Source organism: Mytilus californianus, unplaced genomic scaffold, assembly GCF_021869535.1.
Source record: "Mytilus californianus isolate M0D057914Y unplaced genomic scaffold, xbMytCali1.0.p SCAF_5, whole genome shotgun sequence".
Lineage (NCBI taxonomy): Eukaryota > Metazoa > Mollusca > Bivalvia > Mytilida > Mytilidae > Mytilus > Mytilus californianus.
This window is the reverse complement of record NW_026262701.1, coordinates 116323398-116347536: the sequence shown is the minus strand read 5'-3', so window position 1 is coordinate 116347536 and position 24139 is coordinate 116323398. Positions and strand designations below refer to the sequence as shown.

The following is a 24139-nucleotide window of genomic DNA, read 5'->3' as shown; positions in this document are numbered from 1 at the left end:
AGAAAAAGATAAATATTAGAAACCCAGCCCTAAAACCTAGTTGACCTAGTGAGGAATATGAATGTACAATTTAGGTTCCATATCTGAAGGAGGATAAGTAAGTATTTAAGGAGGGTGACTCAATTAGCATTCACTAATCTACCTTGAGGCCCTCACTAAGAACAAACAGTACAAATATTACAAAGCTTACAATTTTGAACATATTATGTAGATGCAATATTCATGCTAACTATACATTGTCTGTAGAACAAGAGAAAATTAAAGTCATATATATACATAAAATACAAAATCATAAAAATATATGAGTGAGTTGTAATAAATCATTTACAGTCAAGGAATCTATACATTTTTTGTTTAAAAGTGCCCAGATTTTCACAACATTTTATTTCATTTGGTAGTTTATTCCAAAGTATTGAGGAGCTATATGCGAAAGATTTATTCATTGAATTTGTGTTCGGTCGCACAACAGCTAAATTATTATTTGCAGATGATCTTAGATTTCTACTATGTAGGTTAACAATTGGACAACAGAGTTCCTTTAAGTAATCAGGTGCTTTATCGTTGAGAATTTTATGAATAAGAATAAGTTTATGATATGAAATTCTAGATTTGAAATTTAACCATTTTAGCTCTTTAAATAAATCTATACTAGGTGTTAGTATTTGTGCATCAAGTATAATCCTTGCAATTTACGAATTTTTTTATATCCATCTTCATAACAATTTCCCCATACTGAGCAACAAAAACCAAATATGGTCAGAATATAAGCATTATAAAACAGCTTTCTACTACTACTATCAAAAAGCAGTGCGATACGAGAACCTAAGTCTTTACATAATACATAGTCAATTTGAAATTTCCAGTCCACATTTTTGTCAATATATACACCCAAAAGTTTCTGTATTTCAACGGTTGTGATTGGGATATCTTGTATTGATATATTCATATCATTTCCTAGCAAAGTCCGTTTCTTATTTGTTCCAATCAACATAGAAGTGTTTTAAAGGATTTATAACCATTCTATTGTTCAAACACCAATTATTTATGGTGGCATCGTAACTCAATTTTCTTTCTATCTCTTCCTTATTTGTTCCATAAATAAGGAAGTGGGATGGTTCAGCAAAGGGATGCACGATACATTGACAACAGATACTACAGAACATCAATCTGTCACATGATGCTAGAGAAGTAAGAATGAAATTCACTTGAAGAAAGAAAAAAAAAAAGGTCAAGACTAGAACTAATGTACAAAATCATAAATGGACTAGTCTACATTGATGCGTAAAATACACCACTACACCAACACGATTTAGTCGAAGCATATTCAAGAAGCATTGTACTTTTTTTTGGAATTTTGGGTCCTCAATGATGTTCAACTTTATACTTGTTTGGCTTTTTAACTATTTTGATTTTAGCGTCACTGATGAGGATTATGCCGTATTTGGCACAACTTTTTTTGGGAATTTTGTGTCCTCAATGCTCTTCAACTTTATACTTGTTTGGCTTTTTAGCTATTTTGATCGGAGCGTCACTGATGAGTCTTGTGTAGACGAAACGCGCGTCTGGCGTATCAAATTATAAGCCTGGTACCTTTGATAACTAGCAAGTTGCTCGGAGGGAATCACACTACCTTTACCTTGTTTTACCTAGTCTTTATCTTCCTCCTCTAGCAGGAGCTTCGCTTCTAAAGCGTACTCATTTGCACCCTAACCCTTACACACTAGGCACTCTTAAAATTGGCTTACATTTTATGTTCATAAACTTAAAGTTATTAAAACACTAACTTATATACAGCATGCGGACTAATACATCACCATATAAACGAAATTACATATTTAATACTTAATCCAATTGTCCAAATTTCACAATCTATATATTCTGCAGACAAATGACTCCTGCCCACGGATAAACGTTCACTGTTCAAACACTATCCTCTTTATCATAAAAATCTAAAAAGCTTTCCACTGTTCATCAGTTAAGCATTAATTTTATATATAACATGCACACCGTGTAATGTAGTACTTAAAATCTTAAATCAGTTGACATCTTATACGCCTTGGATACGGGTTTACAGTGCAAACACTATCCACCTCAATATATAGTAGAATAAATTCCATTGATAAAATCCAGTAAAATATAAATCAACTGCATATCGAAATGCTAGCAAAAAATAAAATGTTATAATTTTGTTTTCCTTGACACCTCTATCCTAAGAATAAATTTACTTCGACATTAAAAGTAAACGTTCGTGGTAAAGTTTGTAGCTTAGACCTCTGGTTAATGTCTCTATACGGACCTGTTCCTTAAAGGTAAGGAAATGATATTTTGTGCAGTCTATAATTAAATGTAAAAGTGTCTCTTCATTATCAAATAGTTCTTGTATCAGCATACTATTAGACGGCTTATTACTATTAATAAGAAAAGATTTCAGCTCTTGAATAAAGCGATTTCTTATGCTTGACAGCCTTTCACATCTAAGTATAAAGTGAGTCACATCTTCTGGTTCAATGTTACATAATTGGCAGTATGCTGAAATACAGTTTTTTTGAAAATTTAGACTTCAGATACTGAAGCATTATTATGCCTGTAGCAATTTTAACTTTAATAGTAGCCATATTTAAGGAGTATGGGTCAGTCCCACTGCTTTTCCAAATATTATGAACAGTTCCTATGTTGGAATCATTAAAATTAATATATTTCAAGGATGACTTCCCTTTTGCTTCCATCTTTAAATTTTGTAAAAAATAATTATTAATACAGTTATTCACATGTCTATTCCAGCTTAACTTTGTTAGTGGATTCTCAATGATATCATGAGGCGACGGTTATCGGTAAGTTTCATTTAAATTGTGAAGTTTTGTAAACCAGCTTCCAGATTTTTCATCTTTCATGGCCAATTATCTAAAAGCAATTTCACTTTCAACGGATTTATCATTTCTAATTATATTTCCAAATGTTTTCAAAATTTTCTTGTGTATTTCTCCTTCTATAGGGATACGTCCTAATAATAACAAAGTTGCAGCTATTGATATGCGTTCAGGCAAGTGCTGTATTTGCTTAAATAATTCCATCTTTTAGATATCTGCATTTGAGGGAGATGTGACATCTAAACCATACAGAAGTCTAGGTATAACATCTAAACCATACAGAAGTCTAGGTATAACATCTAAACCATACAGAAGTCTAGGTATAACGTATATTTGTATCAAGTCAACAGAAACTTTTGGATTGACTCCATTCAAACCATGCAAACCATCACCCATGAGAGAGTATACGGTTTTTATCGCAGTAATAATACGCTTACTCACAACTTCTTTCACCCCGGTATTTGTAATAATATTTCTATCTATTCCCAGATGAACTGCCGATTCATAAAGTGATACAGGTTTACCCTTTAATGTCCAAGACTTTGACAATTTGTCATTATACACCAAAATTGTTAAATTTTGCTCACTAAGTAAATAACGTAGTTTGTTGGCATGATCTGTCTGTACATTCAGCATAGTTTGTAATTCATAAGGATCTGTTGAAATTAGCGCAACATCGTCCGCTACACTATTTTACTTTAACTGTTGAATTTTCTTATAACTTAGACATTCGTCCAAAACTATTTGTTATCTATGTTTTCAAAAATTTGAGTTTTAATTTGTCAGTGCATTGTAAGCCTATCTGGCTGGCTGTAATGTAATGTTGTACTAATATGTATCTATTGTATATATGCAGGTTGCACTTTAATACACCATTCATTCATACAGTTGGGATACCACAATAAATGGGTCCTATACATGCTCCTAATTGATTTCTTTCAAAAGTTTGTAAACGTGAATTTATAAAAAACCTTGTATGCTGTCGGTGGCCAAATACCGCCTTGTCGTACACCTTGTCGTTCCTCTATTGATTTTGAAAGCAACCCTTTCCATTTAATTTTTGATTTGAGATTTTCATACCATTTTTTTTAAAAATAACCAGTTGTCCCCATTTAGACCAAACTTATGTATTTCTCTCATTAAGAAGAGATGCCAAACAATGTCAAAGGCTTTCCTTGCATCCATAAGAGCCACATATTGTGGTGATTTCGTCTTTATTGCTTCGATTATAAGTGCAGTTAAATTTAAAGCAGCAATAATAGGCATTTCTCCAGGAGTAAATCCTTTTTGTAGTTTATTTTGACTTTTAGTTACAGAGTTTTTATTTCGGGATAAATGAGTTTTCTCGACTACTTTTCCTACTGTACTTGTGATAGTAATTTTCCGATATGAGTTTGGGTCAAGTTTCGGTTTTCCATTTTAAAACAGGACAAGCGATGCCACCTTTCAATAAATTTGGAATATGTTAATATTTAAAAATAGAATTTACGAAAAAAATCAATATAGTTATCATAATAGGACCACCATATTTCAAGTGTTCAACTGTTATATTTTCTTCATCAGCAGATTTATTATTTTTCATACTAGATGCTAAAATACCTTTTATTTCATCTTCTGTTACAGGTGAAATATTTTCTATTTTATTTTCAATAAATGTTTTCGTTAAATGGTTTATATCATTTTCCACCAAATTAAAGTCCATAGGAGTCGCCAAGTCTTGAAAGTATTCCGCCCATGCATCACGGATCAAATTCTCGTTGTTTAAAGAAATGTCATTAAAAGTAAGCGCAGAAGTTGTAGTATTTGCTGGATCTCTTTGTTTTCTTATTAAAGAATAAAAAGCGGTCTCATTTCCCTCATGAAGTTCCATAATATTCTGATATTTATGAATTTTTAAGCTTGCTTCAAGTTGTCTTTGCATTGATCTAAGTTTCTGTTTATAATATTTAATATTTTGAAATAAATTCCTATTCTTATCGGTTGGTCGACCAGCGGAAGGCTTTCCATTTTGCAAAATGATCTCTATTTATCTTAGCTATATTTTCCAAATCTGGAGTCCAGGGCTTTTTCTTTAACATTTTGCTACATTTTGAACGTTTAGAACGGCTGCATTTAGAAGCTGATGTTTCCAATATTGAACATAATTCATTAATCTTATCCGGTAAATTTTCAAATGTCAGATTGAGTTTTATTTCATCAGTCCAAAGTGACAGTTTCTTTTCAATCTCCTCCTGATAAGCAGTTTTATCAATCTTATTGGATCATGAGTAGAAGTGTTTATAGACTCACGTATAAAAGTCAAATAATTGTTAATGACACTTCTGCTTTCTAAAACATAATCAATCTGGGAGGTTTCCCTCCCATTGTAATGATAAAAGGTAAAAGTCTTTCCACAAGACGGTGGTATTAAAGGTTATTTTCCTGTGTAAAATCTCTAAAAACTTTAATAAATTTAAAGAAGAAATTAAGTACTTGAGACGGAGTCGAATCTGTCAAAGTAATGTTGTCTATAGATGAGACTATTGATTTTGGATCTGCCAAATATGTTTCTCCTAGGCCTTCTCCAGATGATATCTGGTGTTTGGTTGGATATAATTGAGGTTCGGACGATTTTGGTGTTGCTGGTTGGAAACCGGCTGTCTTTGTTGGCAAGACGGGGAGCTCAGACGTTGTGTAGTTTTCGTCATGTTCGTAGTGCCATGTTTCGGTTGAAAATTTTTCAGCCTTACTTTCGGTGGAGAATGAACACCTAAAAAATCAGAATGCTCATTGTCATCATAGGAATTGACAGAAATTGTTTCATCACTTCTCGTGTTCAAAAGAAAGTCATCCATTTGGTGACTTATGTTATGTAAACTTGGTGATTAAGCATGCATTTTATTATTATTTAGTAGATATGGTTTTCGATGCTTTTTTCCTCGAGAAGTTTTTACATTAGACAAATGTGAATTTACAACATAGAAAATCAAAGACTGAACAACACGAACCCCATCAATAAACCGGGGAGATCTCATGTGCTCCGGAAAGGCAAGCAGATCCTGCTCAACATGAAAGTACAACCCGGTGATAAGTCTAAATCGGTCATATTCGAGAAAATGGCGGGATTGTGGATACAAGAATTAAAACATATCCGTCGTCATCTGTGAAACAAATATGCCATAACGGCCAACCAACTCGTAATGTCTTCCGTAAATTTTCGAATGAATGATTTCAATTTCACCACTTGGAACACTAGGTTCAATAGCTCCCTGGTAAGCAGCAACCCTATATCAAGGAAATCATATTATGAAATGCAAGCTCTGCAATATCGTATCAACTGGAAGATATATACTCCAAATGTAGGAGCTGCTGGAATGTTGATACATAGAAATGGAAAGTTCACAATTTTGGAAGATTAAATCATCTCTTTTGTCGTAAAGTTTTGTTCTCAACCGACCCTCATTGTCAATTTCTAGATTTAAGTCAAGATATGAGGCATTTTAACTGCATCTGGTGTAACCTTTATTTCAATTTCGATATGATACAGTCACCAAACTTATTTAGTGAGAGGACATCATCTATATAGAGGGACGTGAAGTTAAAGGATAATGCTAGCTTCTCATCATTCTTCCAAGGAAGCTCCTGTATGAAGTCGGCCCAATGTGAATAAAGGAACAAGTCGACAAGAAAAGGTAAGATTTATCCTTTCTAAGACAAGATTCTTGAATCTACGTTGGCCATTCTTTTTTATGAAACAAAGCAGGGCCAATTCTTTCGATTTGTCTTTTAGTTTGGAATGGGGAATAATTGTGTAAGGGTAGAAAAGACAAACGTTTTAATAATACTGCAAGAAGAGACTTAGATTGTATGTACAAATCTTTTGAAATGTAAGCATCCACATCTGATTCACGCCGCCCTTAGAGTAGGTAGTTTCACAATTACTTTGAAAAAAGTAAAACCTCCAAGGCAAATTTAAAAGGGAAAGAGTCCTTTATCAAATGGCAAAATCAAAAGCTTAAACACATCAAACGATTAGAAAAAACGGTCATATTCCTGACTTGGTTCAGGCATTTCCTATGTAGACAATGGTGGATTAAACCTGAAGCCCAGCTTTGATTGCTGATGAAATTGATGTTAATAATTCAGAAAGAGGTTTCATGGAGCATGTGGAAGACCCAGCAATATAACGTTGTTTAATTTTATTAATTATTTAATTTATGCACAGGTGGGATCGGGAGGTTTAGACTTGAAGTCATCAAATACTGAGATCCTGTTTGTAATTAATATTTATAATTGCAATTAGTTAGGTACAGTAAAAGAGATGATAGGTACAGACTGATATTTGAAGTAGGGAGGTATTTTCAAGTGAACTGATTTATGATGAAGGATATTGTTCAAGTTGATGGCATCGAGACCTTTGTTGGCAAAGCAAAGTTTGAGAAAGGATCTTTTCTCCTTTAACCTAAATTATTGACTAATATCAGATGATTATATCAGTAATAACACTGGTTTTACAAGTAAAATATACACTACTTTTACATTTTTATATATATTGTTTTTGTCTTTTCTTTTCAAAAAATGCATCTTTTTAATCCTAAACCAATTATCTTTGACACATAATTACAGAATAATTCTATGTAGTGATGATCAAAGGCGATTATAGGTACACTATTGAGGTCAATAATTGTGTATGAAGATATATATTGAGCTGTAAAATGTCCATTTAATTATGTAATACTGTGGTCAATTAAGATTGACATTATAGTGGAGATGATTCGAACTAATACTCCCACTTTTGAGTGAAATTGTTTGTAAATAATGACAGTTGTCTATCACATAGTATTGTATCAGTACTCTAACTTGCCCAAGGAAAAAATGGAATAGAATTTCAAAAAAGTATGGGAATCAACTTTGATATCAATACACAGCTTGTACCAAATTTTATTCAACAACTTACACAAACACAAGATACTTTTAACACTTTCTTAATTCTTACCAACTGCTTAAATTTGATATATTACCTTTTCACATTAATTCATAAATAGAAAGTTAATATAAATTTTGATTTACAAAGGAACTATATGCAAGTGTATATTTAAAATAAAGTAGCTGTTCGACCAATCTTTTCTTAATATAAGTGCAAATAAGATGTCAAAAGCTGGCAGTTGATGATTAAAATGGTGTATAGTGTTTCTGCAAGTCATAAAAACACATAATTACTTTTCATGATATGTCTTCAACTTTGAGTTCTGCACCACCTCAAAACATGGAGTGATCAAATAGATACAGCATGGCTGGGTCAAAAATGAAATAACTTAAATTGATACATTACCTTAAGTTTTTTAAATTTTATTTACGATAGCAATCTTGTCAATTACAAAATGACAAAAAAAAGCACAAAGCACTTGAGAAACTTCAACTAATTCAAGATAATTTTTACTGACTAATTTTACTATCTTTTATGCAATTGTACTCAGAGTTTGTAAATTCAAAACATAAACGACTTCACCAAACAAAACAAAATACAGTGTGTTATAAAATAATAAACAATAACATAAACATATAAATAAAATAAATGGGAAATGTGTCCATGGGACACCGATGATGCCCCCGCTTGCATATCATATGAAGTTATAAAGGGACACAACTGAAGAACAGTAAAAGTGACGCTACCCAAATTTGTACTTGATCTGAGTTTTGTGGTAATAAGTATAGTGTATAAGTCTCATAACATTTGGTTGAGGCTAACTTAAGTAAGAGAACAGAAACGAAAAATTCAGCAATTTTTATGTTTATAAAGGGGCATAACTCAAGAAAGGTACAAGTGATGCCACCCAATTTCATACTTGACCTGTATTATGTGGTTATAAGCATTGTGTATAAGTTTCATAACATTTGGTTGAGGCAAACTAAAGTTAGAGAACGGAAACGAAAAATTCAGCAGTTTTTGTTTATAAAGGGGCATAACTCAAGAACTGTAAAAGTGACGCCAATTTCGAACTTGCTCTGTATTATGAGGCAATAAGCATTGTGTATACGTTACATAACATTTGTTTGAAGCAAACTAAAGTTAGAAAACAGAAAGGAAAAATTCAGCAATTTTTCCATTTGTAAAGGGGCATAACTCTAGAACGGTTATAGTGACGCCACCAAAATTCAAACTCGATCTGTGTTTTGTGGTAATAAGCATTGTATATAAGTTTCATAACATTTGGTTGAGGCAAACAAAAGTTAGAGAACGGAAACCAACTTTGGGGCGTACGGATGGATTGGACGGACGTAAAGACGGACAAGGGTAAAACTTAATGCCCCTCCGCTAGGGGGGACGCATAAAAAAGATCAATTATGAGATTTCAAAAAACAACATTTTACAGAAAGAGTATATCAAATAATATAACATAATTCAATCATGTTTTAAATTGTAAAATAAAAAATTTTTATTCATTAATTTCAGAGAAACAAAATAATATTATTCATTGAAGTCATAGAAACAACTATTGAGATTCTGAACTAAACATCTTTATATTTAGAGATTCATCTTAAAAGTATTCAATTATAAATCTGAGGATAAATAAAATTAGAGGCTATAAAGAGCCTGTGTCGCTCACCTGAATAAATGTACAAGAATGGCCACTTTTCAATATTAGAGACTAGATTAATGTTCATAACTTAAATCAATTGTTTGTTGATCTTAATATAAAAAAAAAAAAATTTCCTGGTAAAAAAAAATCACTATTTAAAGGCAATGACTCTTAAGAGAAATGGACGGACAATTTAGACTAAGTTGACCTATTTCTAAGTCTCGTCTTGATGATCATTTTTGGTTTTCAAAGATTCTCTCTATCTTGTCATTTTTGGGCAATAACACCTACAGTTAAGGAGTTGACTGACAATTTTTGCTACATGATCTATTTATAGCCTGTTCTTGCTGATAATTTTTGTGGTATATTTTTCTTTATCTACTACACTTTAAGCCAAAAATGAAATAATCTGTTGACACAGAGATATGTCTCACCTGTATGTAATTTTGACAGTACAATGCAATTGTTATAATTGAGATTGTAATACTTTAACATTTACACCTTTCAAATCATTCGAAGTCATAAAACATGACTGAAAGTGCAGGGCCAAATGACCTCTGCAAAATGAAATATGCTAATCATTACACCACAGCTTACAAAATATCATAGACTTATCATACATGGTTCTCCTTTAACTAATTTATTTACAAACTTTAACATGTAAACTATGCATAAGTTTCAAAGTCATAAGATCATGATTGAGGGGATCTGACCACAAAATCTTCATCGAAAAAATTTGTGCCATTTTAATACAACTGCATACCAAATATCATTGTTTAACCATTAGTGGTTCATCTTAAATTGACAAACTTTAACATGTAAACTATGCAAAAGTTTTCAAAGTTAATAGACCATGACTGAGGGAAAAGGGCAAAATATTCTCCATGGAAATAAAATGTGCAACTGCTAGTAAAACTACATACCAAATATCACTGACTAACCATTAGTGGTTCATCTTCAATTGACAAAGTCACAAACTATAACATGTGAACTTTGCAAATGTTTTCAGAGCAATACACCATTACTGAGGGGGGTAGGGCAAAATAATCTCCATGGAAATGAGATGTGTCAACCTTTATACAACTGCATACCATACTTGAACTGACCTAATCACAAACTTTGACAAGTTGTTGATGCTGCCGCCAGAAGCAGCATGCCAAAGTCTTGGCTTTGTTGAGGCAAGACAAAAAGGGTTTTCATATTTATAACTATCAAAGGCAATAACTCCTATAACAATTTTGGACATGTTGGCTTATTTGTACATCTGGTCCTGCTGGAAATTTTTAAAGTTTCTATCTATAATTTGGCATCAGCAAGCCGTATAAACTTGTATTATTGTTTCTATCTATAATTTGGCATCAGCAAGCTGTATAAAATTGCATTATTTAAACTCTTTTTTCTGAAATTTTCTTTTCTTTTCTTCATTTTTGCATCATATTTAAATCAAAACCCAATTTATCTACATTCAGAGACAAATTCTTAACATTTATATGGTTAGCATCACAAACATTTCATCTTTATAATATATATAAATTTACCCTAAAGAGTTCATTCAAATGTCACTGAATTATTTGTTATATAAGTTTGGCACAATCTCAATAAAAATATGCAAATAAATGAGCATTATTTAACAAACAACCTCTAATGTATTATCCAGATAATATCATTGAATTACAACCCGTTATATCATAACATAAATTAATGGCACTTCTTCAGAGAAAAAATAAAAATATTGTTTACTTCCTGTTATATTATCGTCTTGTGTACATCTTCCTTTTTATTTTCTTATTTGAAATGGCATGTAAAATGTAAAACAATATCTATTTTTTTAAAGCTGTTCTATAATAGCATCTTCTTCAAAAAAACATTGTTTCATTGCATTTTCAATTGACACATTTATTTCATTTGTCAAATCAATTCTCAGGATTCTCTATTAACAGATTGAAATGTTCCCTTGTCATTGTCTACAGGTGTAATGCTAGAGCAAACCTGCAGACAAACTATCAAAACGTCTGTTGAACTTATTTAACCTCTTTACATATACTGTGAGAAGATATTTCTACCAAAAAATATATGTTGTTAATCAGGCTAGCCCTCGTACCTATCTTTGTAATCAGGAGTGCACTTTGAACATGAGGTAATCTTATTTATTGAGCATTGTAAGTCTTCTTATCTTATAGCCAATATTTGAAGAAGTACCCATTAATATAGTAAGTCTTAAACTTACACCAGAAGGCTATATATACATAGGACCGTCTGATATAGACTTTCCCTAAAAAATCAACAAATTAAATTTTTTTTTTTCAAGCAACTCTCCTATTCAATTTGATATCTAGACAAACTTTGTCACATAAAGTTCCAAAAATTCACTCTTTTCGTTACCCTGAATGTATGCCAATGAATCAGAAACTACAAAAATTGTTTCTTGAAAAGCTTGCAAAATATTGTGGGCATTCTTTAAAATCAGGTTAATTTTGAACAAACAGATAGATTTAGGTTTAACAACTTTCAAATTTTTGTTTACTTTTTAAGTGACTACTTATGGAACCTTCATATCTTTACCAATATATGCATTAATCATAACTTTTCAGATTTTTTTTTTTAAATAGTACATTGAAACAGGAAAAAACTTCAGACTTCCAGACAATTCTTTATAATTTAGTGTCTTGTTCCGTGGAGAACTGTGACCCTACAAATGGTATCTGAGATTCAAACTGTTCAGTCGGAGTTCCATCAATCATTTTTCTTTCTGTTCTGTGTTCTTTCGACACTGGACCCCAATCATCTGTTGGTTTTGACAAGTTTTTTATCACCTGTATAAAAAAGAATGTGAAGAGTATGAGTTTTCAGATAGATGTCTGGTTGTTGGGTTGCTGTGATATTATAGGATTAAACGCCTTTTTAAAGGAATTTATTGGTGTATAAACTCGACCAATTCACTCACAAACAAATAAAAGTCCAAAGGATATAAGAATTATCAATATATATCCTTCACTTCCCATGTTCCTATATAACTCTTTATAATAAGCAATTCTTTGGAGGTCAATATTTTGGTATCTTTACAAGCTAATATAAACTAAAGTACAATCACTTTATATAACTTAAGTTAACCTCATCAATTTCTTATCATGACACATATATTGACACATAAAATATCCTTATAACTATAGTGTACAAAGTTAATAGAAGACTTAATTAACTTAACCTCTATTTAATAAACAGAAAACTGATTAAACTTTACATCTATTGAGGAACAGTAAACTGATTAAACTTTACATCTATTGAGTATTAGAAAACTGATTAAACTTTTACATCTATTGAGTATTAGAAAACTGATTAAACTTTACATCTATTGAGTATTAGAAAACTGATTAAACTTTACATCTATTGAGTATTAGAAAACTGATTAAACTTTACATCTGTTAAGTTAACAGAAGACTTATTTCACTTTACCTCCATTAATCCTAATTCTGATTTACACTTTGCACAAACCACTTTATAGATGGCTATAGCTGGTATCAGCATTATAGAAGATAGGGTGATAATGAATCCCAAACCATCAGCCCACAATGGGAAGACATATTTGTCATATTTGGAGGACTTGAAATCAGCCCAGGAAAATATCAATATAGCCTGAAATAAAAACAGTTGCATGTAGAGTATCACTTTTGATTTTGATGGTGGATGGCTGTTAACATCACGTGCCAAATCAAATGCATACTGTAAATTCAGAAATGATTGCAGAGTTTTTTTATTTATGCAAATAATATAATGTGATTAGGTACGAATCACAAAAATAAGAGCTCTTTTTCTGATATCTGATACATATATTTCTATGTAGTACTTGAAATCGCAATAATTTATCTCACATTTTTGTTTGTTAATAATAAATGCACACAATAATTTCTGAATTTACGGGATGATAACATCGTGGTTTACTTTTACAAATTGTGACTTGGATGGAGAGTTGTCTCATTGGCACTCATACCACATCTTCTTATATCTATTGTGACTTGGATGGAGAGTTGTCTCATTGGCACTCATACCACATCTTCTTATATCTATTGTGACTTGGATGAAGAGTTGTCTCATTGGCACTCATACCACATCTTCTTATATCTATATGTTAATGTGATATGAATTTCAACCCTGCTTAGTAATGAGACTGATTTGTAACATGCTAGTTTGCAGGAAGACATGTCACCCTACCATTATTCTACTTCCAGGCCATCAGTTCAACAGAGAAGCAATAAATACCAACTTTCAAGTCTGTTTGAAACAGGCCTGGATCAAACCCACAATCTCCAACAATAAAGATGTACACACTACCACAAGACCATCGAGGTGATTAAATTTGTTTTTGGACAGGAACAACATGATCTAAATTCAATCACATTTTGAAATTTCTAATCATCTAATTCAAAAGACATTTGATACTGTTTCTATTTATTGTTATTATAATTGTACAAAATTTACCAACTATTTTTTCATTATATTCAAGAGTTTGAAATTTTGCTGACAACACCCAACACAACAATCATCTCAACAATAAAAACGTACTAGTGTGTCTTTTAATGTTTTTATGTTACACTACTGTCTCAGGTTAGGGTGAAGGTTGACACCTGTTAAAACATTTAAACCCGCTGCATTTTTATGCACCTGTCCTAAGTCAGGAGCCTGTTGTTCAGTGGTTGTCAATTGTTGGTGTGGTTCATAAGTGTTTCTTGTTTTTTATATAGATTAGACCGTTGGTTTTCCTGTTTGAATTGTTTTACACTAGTCATTTTGGGGCCCTTTATAGCTTGCTATTCGGTGTGAGCCAAGGTTCTGTGTTGAAGGCTGTACTGTGACCTATAATTGTTAACTTATGTGACATTGTGACTTGGATGGAGAGTTGTCTCATTGGCACTCATACCACATCTTCTTATTTATATTAGCATACAGATAATTTCTTTTTTAAGTAGCTCTAGTGTTTCTATGATTGACTTGAAGTTAGCAATGTGAAAAATGCAAAATTTTAGTTTGTGATGTTATTAGCATGGAAATTTCCACTCAAAATGTATAAATTTATACCAGAAAATGTAATTTTTTTACAATATGATTCAAATTACAGCTAATCCTATATATAATCTTGCTATTTAAGCTAAACAAAAACTATAGGTATCTTACTGAGTCTTCAAAGTAAAACCAAAGGAAAGTTCAGCTGTATGTGTCTTACTAGTAAAGCAAAGTAGTCTTACCAATAAAGCTGTAGGAGCAACAAATTTCCAACTGTATTTCCATATATTGGAAGGACGTTTTCCCAACATTAGTTCTATATCTCCCAAAAACCTATCAGCACCTGTACAAAAATAAAAGTAGAAAAGGAATATAGCTGGTACCATTAGTGATTCAATGATCAAAAAGGAGATGTTTTTATAAATAAATATAGGACACTCAACAATTCTATTTTCTACAACTTCATCTATGACAGAATTTAAAGGCTCCCTAGCAAAGTAAATAATATAAAAGTAAAGTTCCTGAATTTTGCAATACAAGATATCTTTATCTTACCGGTAAATAAAAAATGAATGTGTCCGAGGGCATGAATGCCACCGCTCAAGCTTTGCAATTTTCCAAGTTAAAAATGGGCATAACTCCAGAACGGTAAATGACTCACAATTCAAATTCAAACTCTGTCTGCATGTTGTAGTTCTTAGCATTTTGTAAGAGTTTCTTAAAATAAAATTTTCAATTCTCCAAGTTATAAAGGGGCATAATTTAGAACAGTAAGTGACTCACAGCCCAAATTCGAACTCTGTCTGCTAGTTTTAATTCTTAGCATTGCAGACCTGCCAACTATCCCGATTTATGGGGGATATCCCCCATGAGAGGTGTTGACCTGAATTTTGAAATTCTTTATTATATAAACTGAACACCTCAAAACAGGCATTCAAATGAGTAGGAAGGGTATTTAAGCACATACATGCTCATTCAAACAATATAGTAGTAGATTAAAAACACTTATCACAATAAAAGAGGAGCATTATATTGTCTTGCGCTTAAAATCCCCCATGGAGATTTTGAAAAGTTGGCAGGTATGGCATTGTGTACGAGTTCCATGAAATTTGCATGAGGCAAACTTAAGTTAGAGTGTGGAAACGAAAATGGAACGGACGGAAGGACAGTCAAGGGTAACACTTAATGCACCAGTTGCCTACGGCTGGGGCATAAAAATCTAACAGAGGGCTAAATATTATGAAATAAAATACTGTGCAAATAAGTTCACAAAGATATGAGTTACTTGGCAACATACTTGTTTTAGCAGAAGCTTTCACACATGCAGTACTGTATTTCTAAATATTGAGGTCACCAAATTCAAAAAGAAACTTGTTTTCATAGAATGAAATTTGAATGTAAAACATTTCCTGATTATTAGTTAACACTGGTGAAGGCAAAGTTAAACAATTTTTGAAGAAAGGATGGACAGACAAAAACTAAACGATCTGACAAATATAACCTATATGTTGGTCCAAGTGTCTGAAAGTAAAATTCCAGCAGTCTTACTATTGTGAAGATATTCAGGTTTGTTCCCAGTTCAAATCCCTGTATAAGTTTGTCTCAGAACATTGGGAACATCCAGGTTTCTTCCCTCTAACAAGTGATAATGCATAAGAGTTCTGCATAATGACCACAACCACACAGCCTTGGCCTATAAAATTCCTCAGCCAAACTCAGGGCCACTTACTATCTTATGAATGGTTGGGATGAGATGTTGGAATAGGCCACTATTTCAAGCTTCTTAATGTATGATAAGGTAGTGAAATTAAGATACAATATATATCAAGGTTGCTGATTGAATCATAAGTGTCTGACCCTAATCCCATGTTTCATTTTTTTCAGAGATAAAAATAAACCACTGTTGATTATGCATCAGATTATTGTCACATCTATTTATCTCTCCAAAACAAAAGGATCCCGCTGTGCCCCCATCCCACTTAATTAATCCAATAAATACTACCACTTACCATATACCCAACCGATACCAATACATTCAACTAAACCAATCAATAGTAATGAATATGTTGCAGCATAGTTGTCAAACAGCTGTAGAATAAACATTCCTCCCTGAAAAAAAATGTTAACAGTAAAAATTGTCCTTATAAAGACATGTAGTTATTTCAATCTATTACAGCTTCGAAATCAAATTTATAGTGTTAAATAGGAAGAATGCATCCTTGGACACAAATGTAAAATACATATGACAGGGTTCAGTAAACAATGTGAAAAATGATAAAAAACAGTATATCTTATTTAAATTTGACATAAAAAATGGAAATTTCCCCCACTATTTATTAATTTCAGAGAAGACTTTTGAAAACTGGCAAATCAGAATAAAAGGCACACATTTATACAGGACCTTACCTGTGTACAAAATGCAAGACCTAATAAGAAGCAAGTAACAGCAATCATGACCAATAATAATATTCTGCGTTTCTGATTAACACGGAACACGTGTGGCCAGTAATCCATCAATGTGGTGTGTACTGTTGTCACGGTAGCAATCTGAAAGAAAATGTATAATGTTATTGATAACGTTCATAACATGGATATTTAAGGCTTTTTTATTTAAATAATTTATCTTTACTTTCAATAAAATCAGGAATATATGAAAAACAAGCATTCTGAGAGTATTGCATGGCAATACATAGTCCCCTACCGGGTAAAAATTCATTATACTGGAACAAAATGCTAACTTGTTCTATAACTTGTCATGGTGTAAACAAAAAGAAAATATCAAGTCAATATCTTCAAGCATGACTAAAAACAGTGTGGAAAACTAAATATATGAGTGAATTTTTTCAAGTCCAAGGACCATAACTCTGCACAAAATTATCAGACCAAACAAAAATTTGAACTTAATCTGTAACTTGTCATGATAAAACTATATACCAATTGTCAATCAATATCTTCAAGCATGATGAAAACTAGAGGCTCTAAAGAGCCTGTGTCGCTCACCTGATTCTACTTTGGTTTTGGAAATCATGTTAAAATAGATTAAAATCATAACAGATACCCTAAAAATGAGTGAGGCCAAATTTGGTTTAATATTGGCCCTGTAATTAAATAAAAATCCTGGTGGCCATCTTTAACAGTAAATCAGCAACAAAGTAGCAACACTTCATCAGCACCTCATAAGAAACATTTATACCATGTTTGGTTTCTATCCATTCAGTGCACCTCTAGAAGAAGCATTTGTATTGTATTTCCAATAGGGTCTTATGTTGAAGGAAGTCTCCCCGCTGGCGGCCATCTTGGATGAAGGATCAGCTTCAAAGTAACAACACTTGGTCAGCACCTCAAAAGGAACATTCATGCCATGTTTGGTTTCATTCCATTCAGTGGTTCTTTAAAAGGAGACATTTGTATGTATTTCCTATAGGGTCCCATGTTAAACTAAGTCCCCCGCTGGCGGCCATCTTGGATGATGAATCGGCTTCAAAGTAACAACACTTGGTCAACACCTCATAAGGAACATTCATGCCATGTTTGGTTTCATTCCATTCAGTGGTTCTTTAAAAGAAGACATTTGTATGTATTTCCCATAGAGTCCTATGTTAAACTAAGTCCCCCGCTGGCGGCCATCTTGGATGATGGATCAGCTTCAAAGTAACAACACTTGGTCAACACCTCATAAGGAACATTCATGCCATGTTTGATTTCATTCCATTCATTGGTTCTCTAAAAGAAGACATTTGTAAGTATTTCCCATAGGGTCCTATGTTAAACTAAGTCCCCTGCAGGCGGCCATCTTAGATTATGGATCAGCTTCAAAGTAACAACACTTTGTCAGCACCTCATAAGGAACATTCATGCCATGTTTGGTTTCATTCCGTTCAGTGGTTCTCTAAAAGAAGACATTTGTATGTATTTCCCATAGGGTCCTATGTTAAACTAAGTCCCCCGCTGGCAGCCATCTTGGATGATGGATCGGCTTCAAAGTAACAACACTTGGTCAGCACCTCATAAGAAACATTCATGCCATGTTTGGTTTCATTCCATTCAGTGGTTCTCTAGAAGAAGTTCAAAATGTAATAAAATGCTCCGCTGGGCGCAGCTTCATACGACCGCAGAGGTCGAACCCTGAACAGTTGGGGCAAGTATGGACACAACATTCAAGCTTGATACAGCACTGAATTTGGATTGTAATTAAATATTTGACAGAGCATAGGTTTCTGACACAGAATGAATGAGGTCTAAGAACTTAAAAATTTTTAATTTACCTATTCAAACCGCATCATTATTATTTGCTTTTATATATAAATCAGAAATAACCAATTTAAAATGAAAAATTTTAAAGAAAAAAAAAGGAAAATAAAATCCCCCCCCCCAATTTTTTGAACCCCTTTATGATTCATCACCCCCAAAATCAATCCCAGCCTTCCCTTTGTGGTATGGTACCTTGCAGTACAATTTCAGAGAGATCCCCTTAACACAAGTTATTGTCTGGAAACTAGAAAAATGCTTGTTTTTTGGCCCCTTTTTGGCCCCAAATTCCTAAACATTTAGGGCAATTACCCCCAAACTCAAACCCAGCTTTCCCTTTGTGATATGGAACCTTGTAGTACAATTTCATAAAGATCCATACACTTACACACAAGTTATTGTTCTGGAACTAGAAAAATGCTAGATTTTTTGCCCCTTTTTGGCCCCCAATTCCTAAAATTTTGAGGCAATTACCTTCAAAATCAATCCCAGCCTTCCCTTAATGGTATGGTACCTTGCAGTGCAATTTCAGAGAGATCCATACACTTGAACACAAGTTATTGTCTGGAAACAAGAAAAATGCTTGTTTTTAGGCCCCTTTTGGGCCCCAAATTCCTAAACGTTTAGGGCAATTTCCCCCAAACTCAAACCCAGCTTTCCCTTTGTGATATGGAACCTTGTAGTACAATTTCATAAAGATCCATACACTTACACACAAGTTATTGTCATGAAACTAGAAAAATGCTTGTTTTTTGCCTCCTTTTTGGCCCCTAATTCCTAAAATTTGGATGCAATTACCCCCAAAATCAATCCCAGCATTCCCTTTGTGATATGGAACCTTGTGGTACAATGTCAGAGAGATCCATATACTAACACACAAGTTATGTCTGGAAGTTACAAAAATGCTTATTTTTGGCCCCTTTTTGGCCCCTTATTCCCTAACTGTTGGTACCATAACCCCCAAAATCAATCCCAACCTTCCTTTTATGGTATTGAACCTTATGGTAAAATTTCATAGAGATCCATTCACTTAAACTAAAGTTAGAGTGCGAAAACCAATGTGTCTTCGGATGACGACGACGACGATGACGCCAACATCATACCAATATACGACCACAAAAATGTTTTTGCGGTCATATAAAAAGTTAACGACGACAACGTCGGACGACGATGACAACGGACACCAAGTGATGAGAAATGCTCACTTGGCCCTTCGGGCCAGGTGAGCTAAAAAGTGTGGAAAACCTATAACACTCTAACATTAGATATGATTAATAGTTCTCTAACATTAGATATGATGTAATACAATGTATATCTATTTTCAAATTACAATCAAATATAATTAATAGTTCCAAATATTTGTTCTTTCATTTGTCACAAACTAATATAGATTTGTAACTTATCTATAAAATGTCAACAACTTTTATCTACACAATGTAATGTAATGAAATATATACCTTAATAAAAATAGATTATTATCTAATTTAAGGATTTCACTTAATAAAAAAAATATATATATATATGTAGCATTCAGAAAATTAGTTTATACAAAATAACATATAAACCTGCCACAAAATTCCTCAAACAATTTACCAAAGAATGTCTTTAAAAAAATGAGTTATCTCCCTTTGTACAGATTATATGGTACTCTAACATTAGTTATGGAGTTTTTTTATGGACCATAACTCTGGACTTAATCATCAGACCGGAACAAAATTCGAACTTGATCTATAACTTGTCATGATAAAACTATATACCAAATATCAAATCAATATCTTCAAGAACGAAGAAAAAAAGTGTGGAAAGCTGAGTTGCCGGACTGACGGACGGACAGACAGACGGACAAATGCAAACCTAAAGTCCCCTTCGACTTCATCGGTAGGGGACTAAAAATACCAACCCATTTGGATGTCATTTGATAACAAAGAATTACCAAAAAGATGTAGGAATAGTAGTTATTTCTAATAATTTTCATAGAACTGATGTATTATGTTTACGCTATAAAATTTCTAAATTTCTACACATACGTACCTGTGTACCTAAACCTAATGTGATTAACATAGCAAAGAAGAGAACAGACCACAACTGTGATATTGGTAACTTTGTCACAACCTCTGGATAAACAACAAAAGCTAAACCAGCACCTAAAATAACAAGATTTATTAAAAAATCAGTTTTTACATAATAATTTGAATGCTATCCTTATTTTATGGTAACTTTCATGATAATTACATCTTTTAAAGTAAGCAAACATCACCACCAGACCTGCCAACTTTTGAAAATCCCCATGGGGGATTTAGTGTGGGACCAGATTTTTAAGGGTTAACATTTTTGCGGCATTTCTGTATGCACTATTTTTATACTCTTAAAATAATCTCATATCTCTTCTTTTTTTCTTTTGGTATACTGATGATGAGCGTATATGCCTTGTTTTCTTTTATTTGCATGATTCTTGTACTTATTAGTTGGCAAAATAACTTAAGAATAAAGAAAAATGGCCTAAAAAAATAAAGGATACAAAATGAAGACCCCCGTTTCCCCCCTCCAAAGATCTTTATTATCTTTGCACATTGACTCAAAAGACCTAAACCTAAATGTCCTAAAGTTAGAAGGATGGAGACAGATCTTGAGTTAGTTTATCAGTAATGAGACAATGGATAAAATTTGAGTTATCTTTCTTGGTATTCAAAGGTGCTCCTACCGGCGGAGGCTTATACACAGTAAAAGTGAATACAATATGGCGTCGACTTTAAATCAGAACTGTTCAACTGGACAGAAACACATCTGATTTCAAGATTAACGATGTTTCATAATCATGATAATGAGTTCATTACAGTTTTTGTCTTTCAGTTAATTACGTTTTTGTTATGATACTACGGTAAACATTGCAAATTGTGATCATATGATAAATTCAAATTGATTAAAATTGAAATGGCAACTGACCGATTCTTTTTATCAAATTAATTAATTTTGAGGATCATTATGACCCAGCAGATAAGTAGATTACCTGTAACAACAAATTATGACACCTGTTGTGACAGTTGAATAGCTGGGGTCTTTAGCTTGCCATAAATATGTCGCCAGGTAAAATTATAGATTTATAGAAATTGATCAGAAAAACTTCAAAATCGGTACCCAACAATTTATTCGGGTAGATTTTGTGAAAATCAGGATTTTGACTTGTTTTACGATCCTGATATCGGGATTCTGGTTGAGGCATGAAAATAGGGATAGTTGGCAGGTCTGCGCCACCAATATGCCTATCAAAAGATATATAGTTAGTGGTTGCCACTGTCCTATTTATGCCTTTATAGAATTTGGTTAAAAAATAGCGGATCGTCATTCACCTCTGCTGAATTCATAATAATGCACAACATCATGTACATTCTGAACACATATTGGTGATTTTTCCCTTCTCAAATCCAAAACTTGAAAGCACGCTCAATGACATTTACTTTCAAATATTCAGCTTTGAGTGTTCCTGATGAAGGTAAATCTAGAAAAGCACTTCAGACGCATGAAATTATAAAAGTTTTATTTTCATTTTTTACTGTTTATTCTAACAATAGAAAAATATGATCACAGTGATATAAAGTACAATTTGACAAAGTATAAAAATATTTAATTGTCCTATTTTTTCATACTCCCATATTATCTTAAATATACATACCTTCACTTGCTACTTGGTCCAGTTCTACATTCAGTTCATGTGCCATATATCCGATGATAGCAAAAATGACTAGTCCGGCAAATACACTTGTCACACAATCCATCACAGATACAATAATGGCATCACTAAAGAAGGACAATTTTAGCAATCAGAAATAATTTCTAGGATTTAAAGTTCTTCAAATAAATATAAACTAGCTATTTTTGACATTCAAGCAATGTCTAAAATTTACATATTTTTGTCTTTCTTTTATAAAATGTTCTTTCTGAATTCAATAACTTTCACAACATAATATTGCTACATCAAAATAATGTTTTTAACAGTTAATATCATCACAGAAATCAAGAATTTCTTGTAGATTGAATGTCAATGAAATTTACTATTAGATCTATAAAGATTACGGTAATGAAATTAAGAACATGCAGAAAACATTTACTGACATGGAGTTCTCAAAATTGTACGGTCTAGATCAATGCATCCCATTTTATTTTTTTCAACATAATATAATAATTATATTTACCCTAGAGTTATATTACTTCAAAGATCAATAAATCTAAAGCATAAAAATTATAAAATTTTATATATTCAGGAGAAAAAACAGTAAACGTTCAATATTCAATGTAAATCATAAGGTCCATAGGCACATATTTCTAAATTTTCCCTTATAAAAAGTACATGTGTATTTTCTAAACTGGTCTGGCATTTGCTGAATGTTTTACTTTATATCTAAAAATGCACACTATCAGAAGATCTTTTCTGTGCCATACATATTCAAATTTGATATATGTATTTCTTCTTTTCATAGTATTAAAAAATTGAAACTCCATGTTAGTATGAGTTATCAAAAATGAAAGTAAACTCTCTAGGGTAGGACACATCAGACATCTGAATTCAATATCATATAATTTTTACCAAAAATACAGACAATGATTAATAGATGTTTAAGACATAATCTCAAAATATAAAAAAATTTGCACAGACCTAAGCAGGTAGTTTGAAACCTGTACATTTTGGAAATTTAAAGTGCATATACCATTTGCCAGGTTGAGCAATTAGGCAAGTAAATAAAATATTATTTGTTTTATTATTAATATGAGCAATAACTATTTGTTAGAACTGGTACGAAAATATTTTTTTTAGCTTAACTTAAGTTATATAAGATTGTATGATGTAAATTCAAATGTCTTATGTAGAGGACCTGCAAAATCAAATGTGCTCTGGAAACATACCACTTTATTTAACCTTCTTAAAATCAACAGGCCTCGACAATAACGATTGTCCGATTGACCGGTACCAGAGGAAAAAACGGTCGGACAAGTAAAAGCTAGATCAAGCTTGTCCGACGGGACAAGTAAAATTGTTCTGCAGAAAATAAATTTAATCCAACTTTGATGAACAAAGTAATTATAAACAAAAAACAAGAAAAGAAGATAAAAACAAGTATTAATTTGACATGTTTACTTGCAAACCGATAATTTTAAACTGGTTTTTTGTCAGGTACTTTTTAATAGGTAAAAGGCATACTATTCTCGGAAACCAGTTTTACTGATCCGAATCAGCGATGCGCTTTGTAGAAAAGGTAACTTTACAAGACAGTTCTTCACCAGCTCGGAAATGATTCGGCTCCTAAGTTTAAAAGACAGTTTGTCACCGTAGGAGACATATTTAATAGACATGATTAATAGACAGTTTGGCAACGCAGGAGACATTTCGGGACCAAGACAAATCAGTACCTCGTTTCCTACCTTATTCTGTTGCTTTATAATAAATACCATACCGGTAATTTTTTTAACAAA

At 32.5% G+C, this 24139-nt stretch overlaps 1 protein-coding gene across 1 annotated transcript in view; it reads right to left on the bottom strand.

Moving 5' to 3' along the window:
* Positions 1 to 8179: 8179 nt before the first annotated feature.
* Positions 8180 to 24139, bottom strand: part of LOC127700741 (sodium- and chloride-dependent glycine transporter 1-like) — a 41852-nt gene continuing 25892 nt past the window's right edge. Inside the window, exons 9-15 of the mRNA XM_052204389.1 lie at positions 22344 to 22468; positions 20705 to 20817; positions 16832 to 16972; positions 16435 to 16534; positions 14668 to 14768; positions 12881 to 13060; positions 8180 to 12240 (exon numbers count right to left, since the gene is read on the bottom strand). Coding sequence (XP_052060349.1) covers positions 12079 to 12240; positions 12881 to 13060; positions 14668 to 14768; positions 16435 to 16534; positions 16832 to 16972; positions 20705 to 20817; positions 22344 to 22468 — 922 coding nt within the window. The 3' untranslated portion in view covers positions 8180 to 12078. The remainder of the gene's footprint in view (positions 12241 to 12880; positions 13061 to 14667; positions 14769 to 16434; positions 16535 to 16831; positions 16973 to 20704; positions 20818 to 22343; positions 22469 to 24139) is intronic.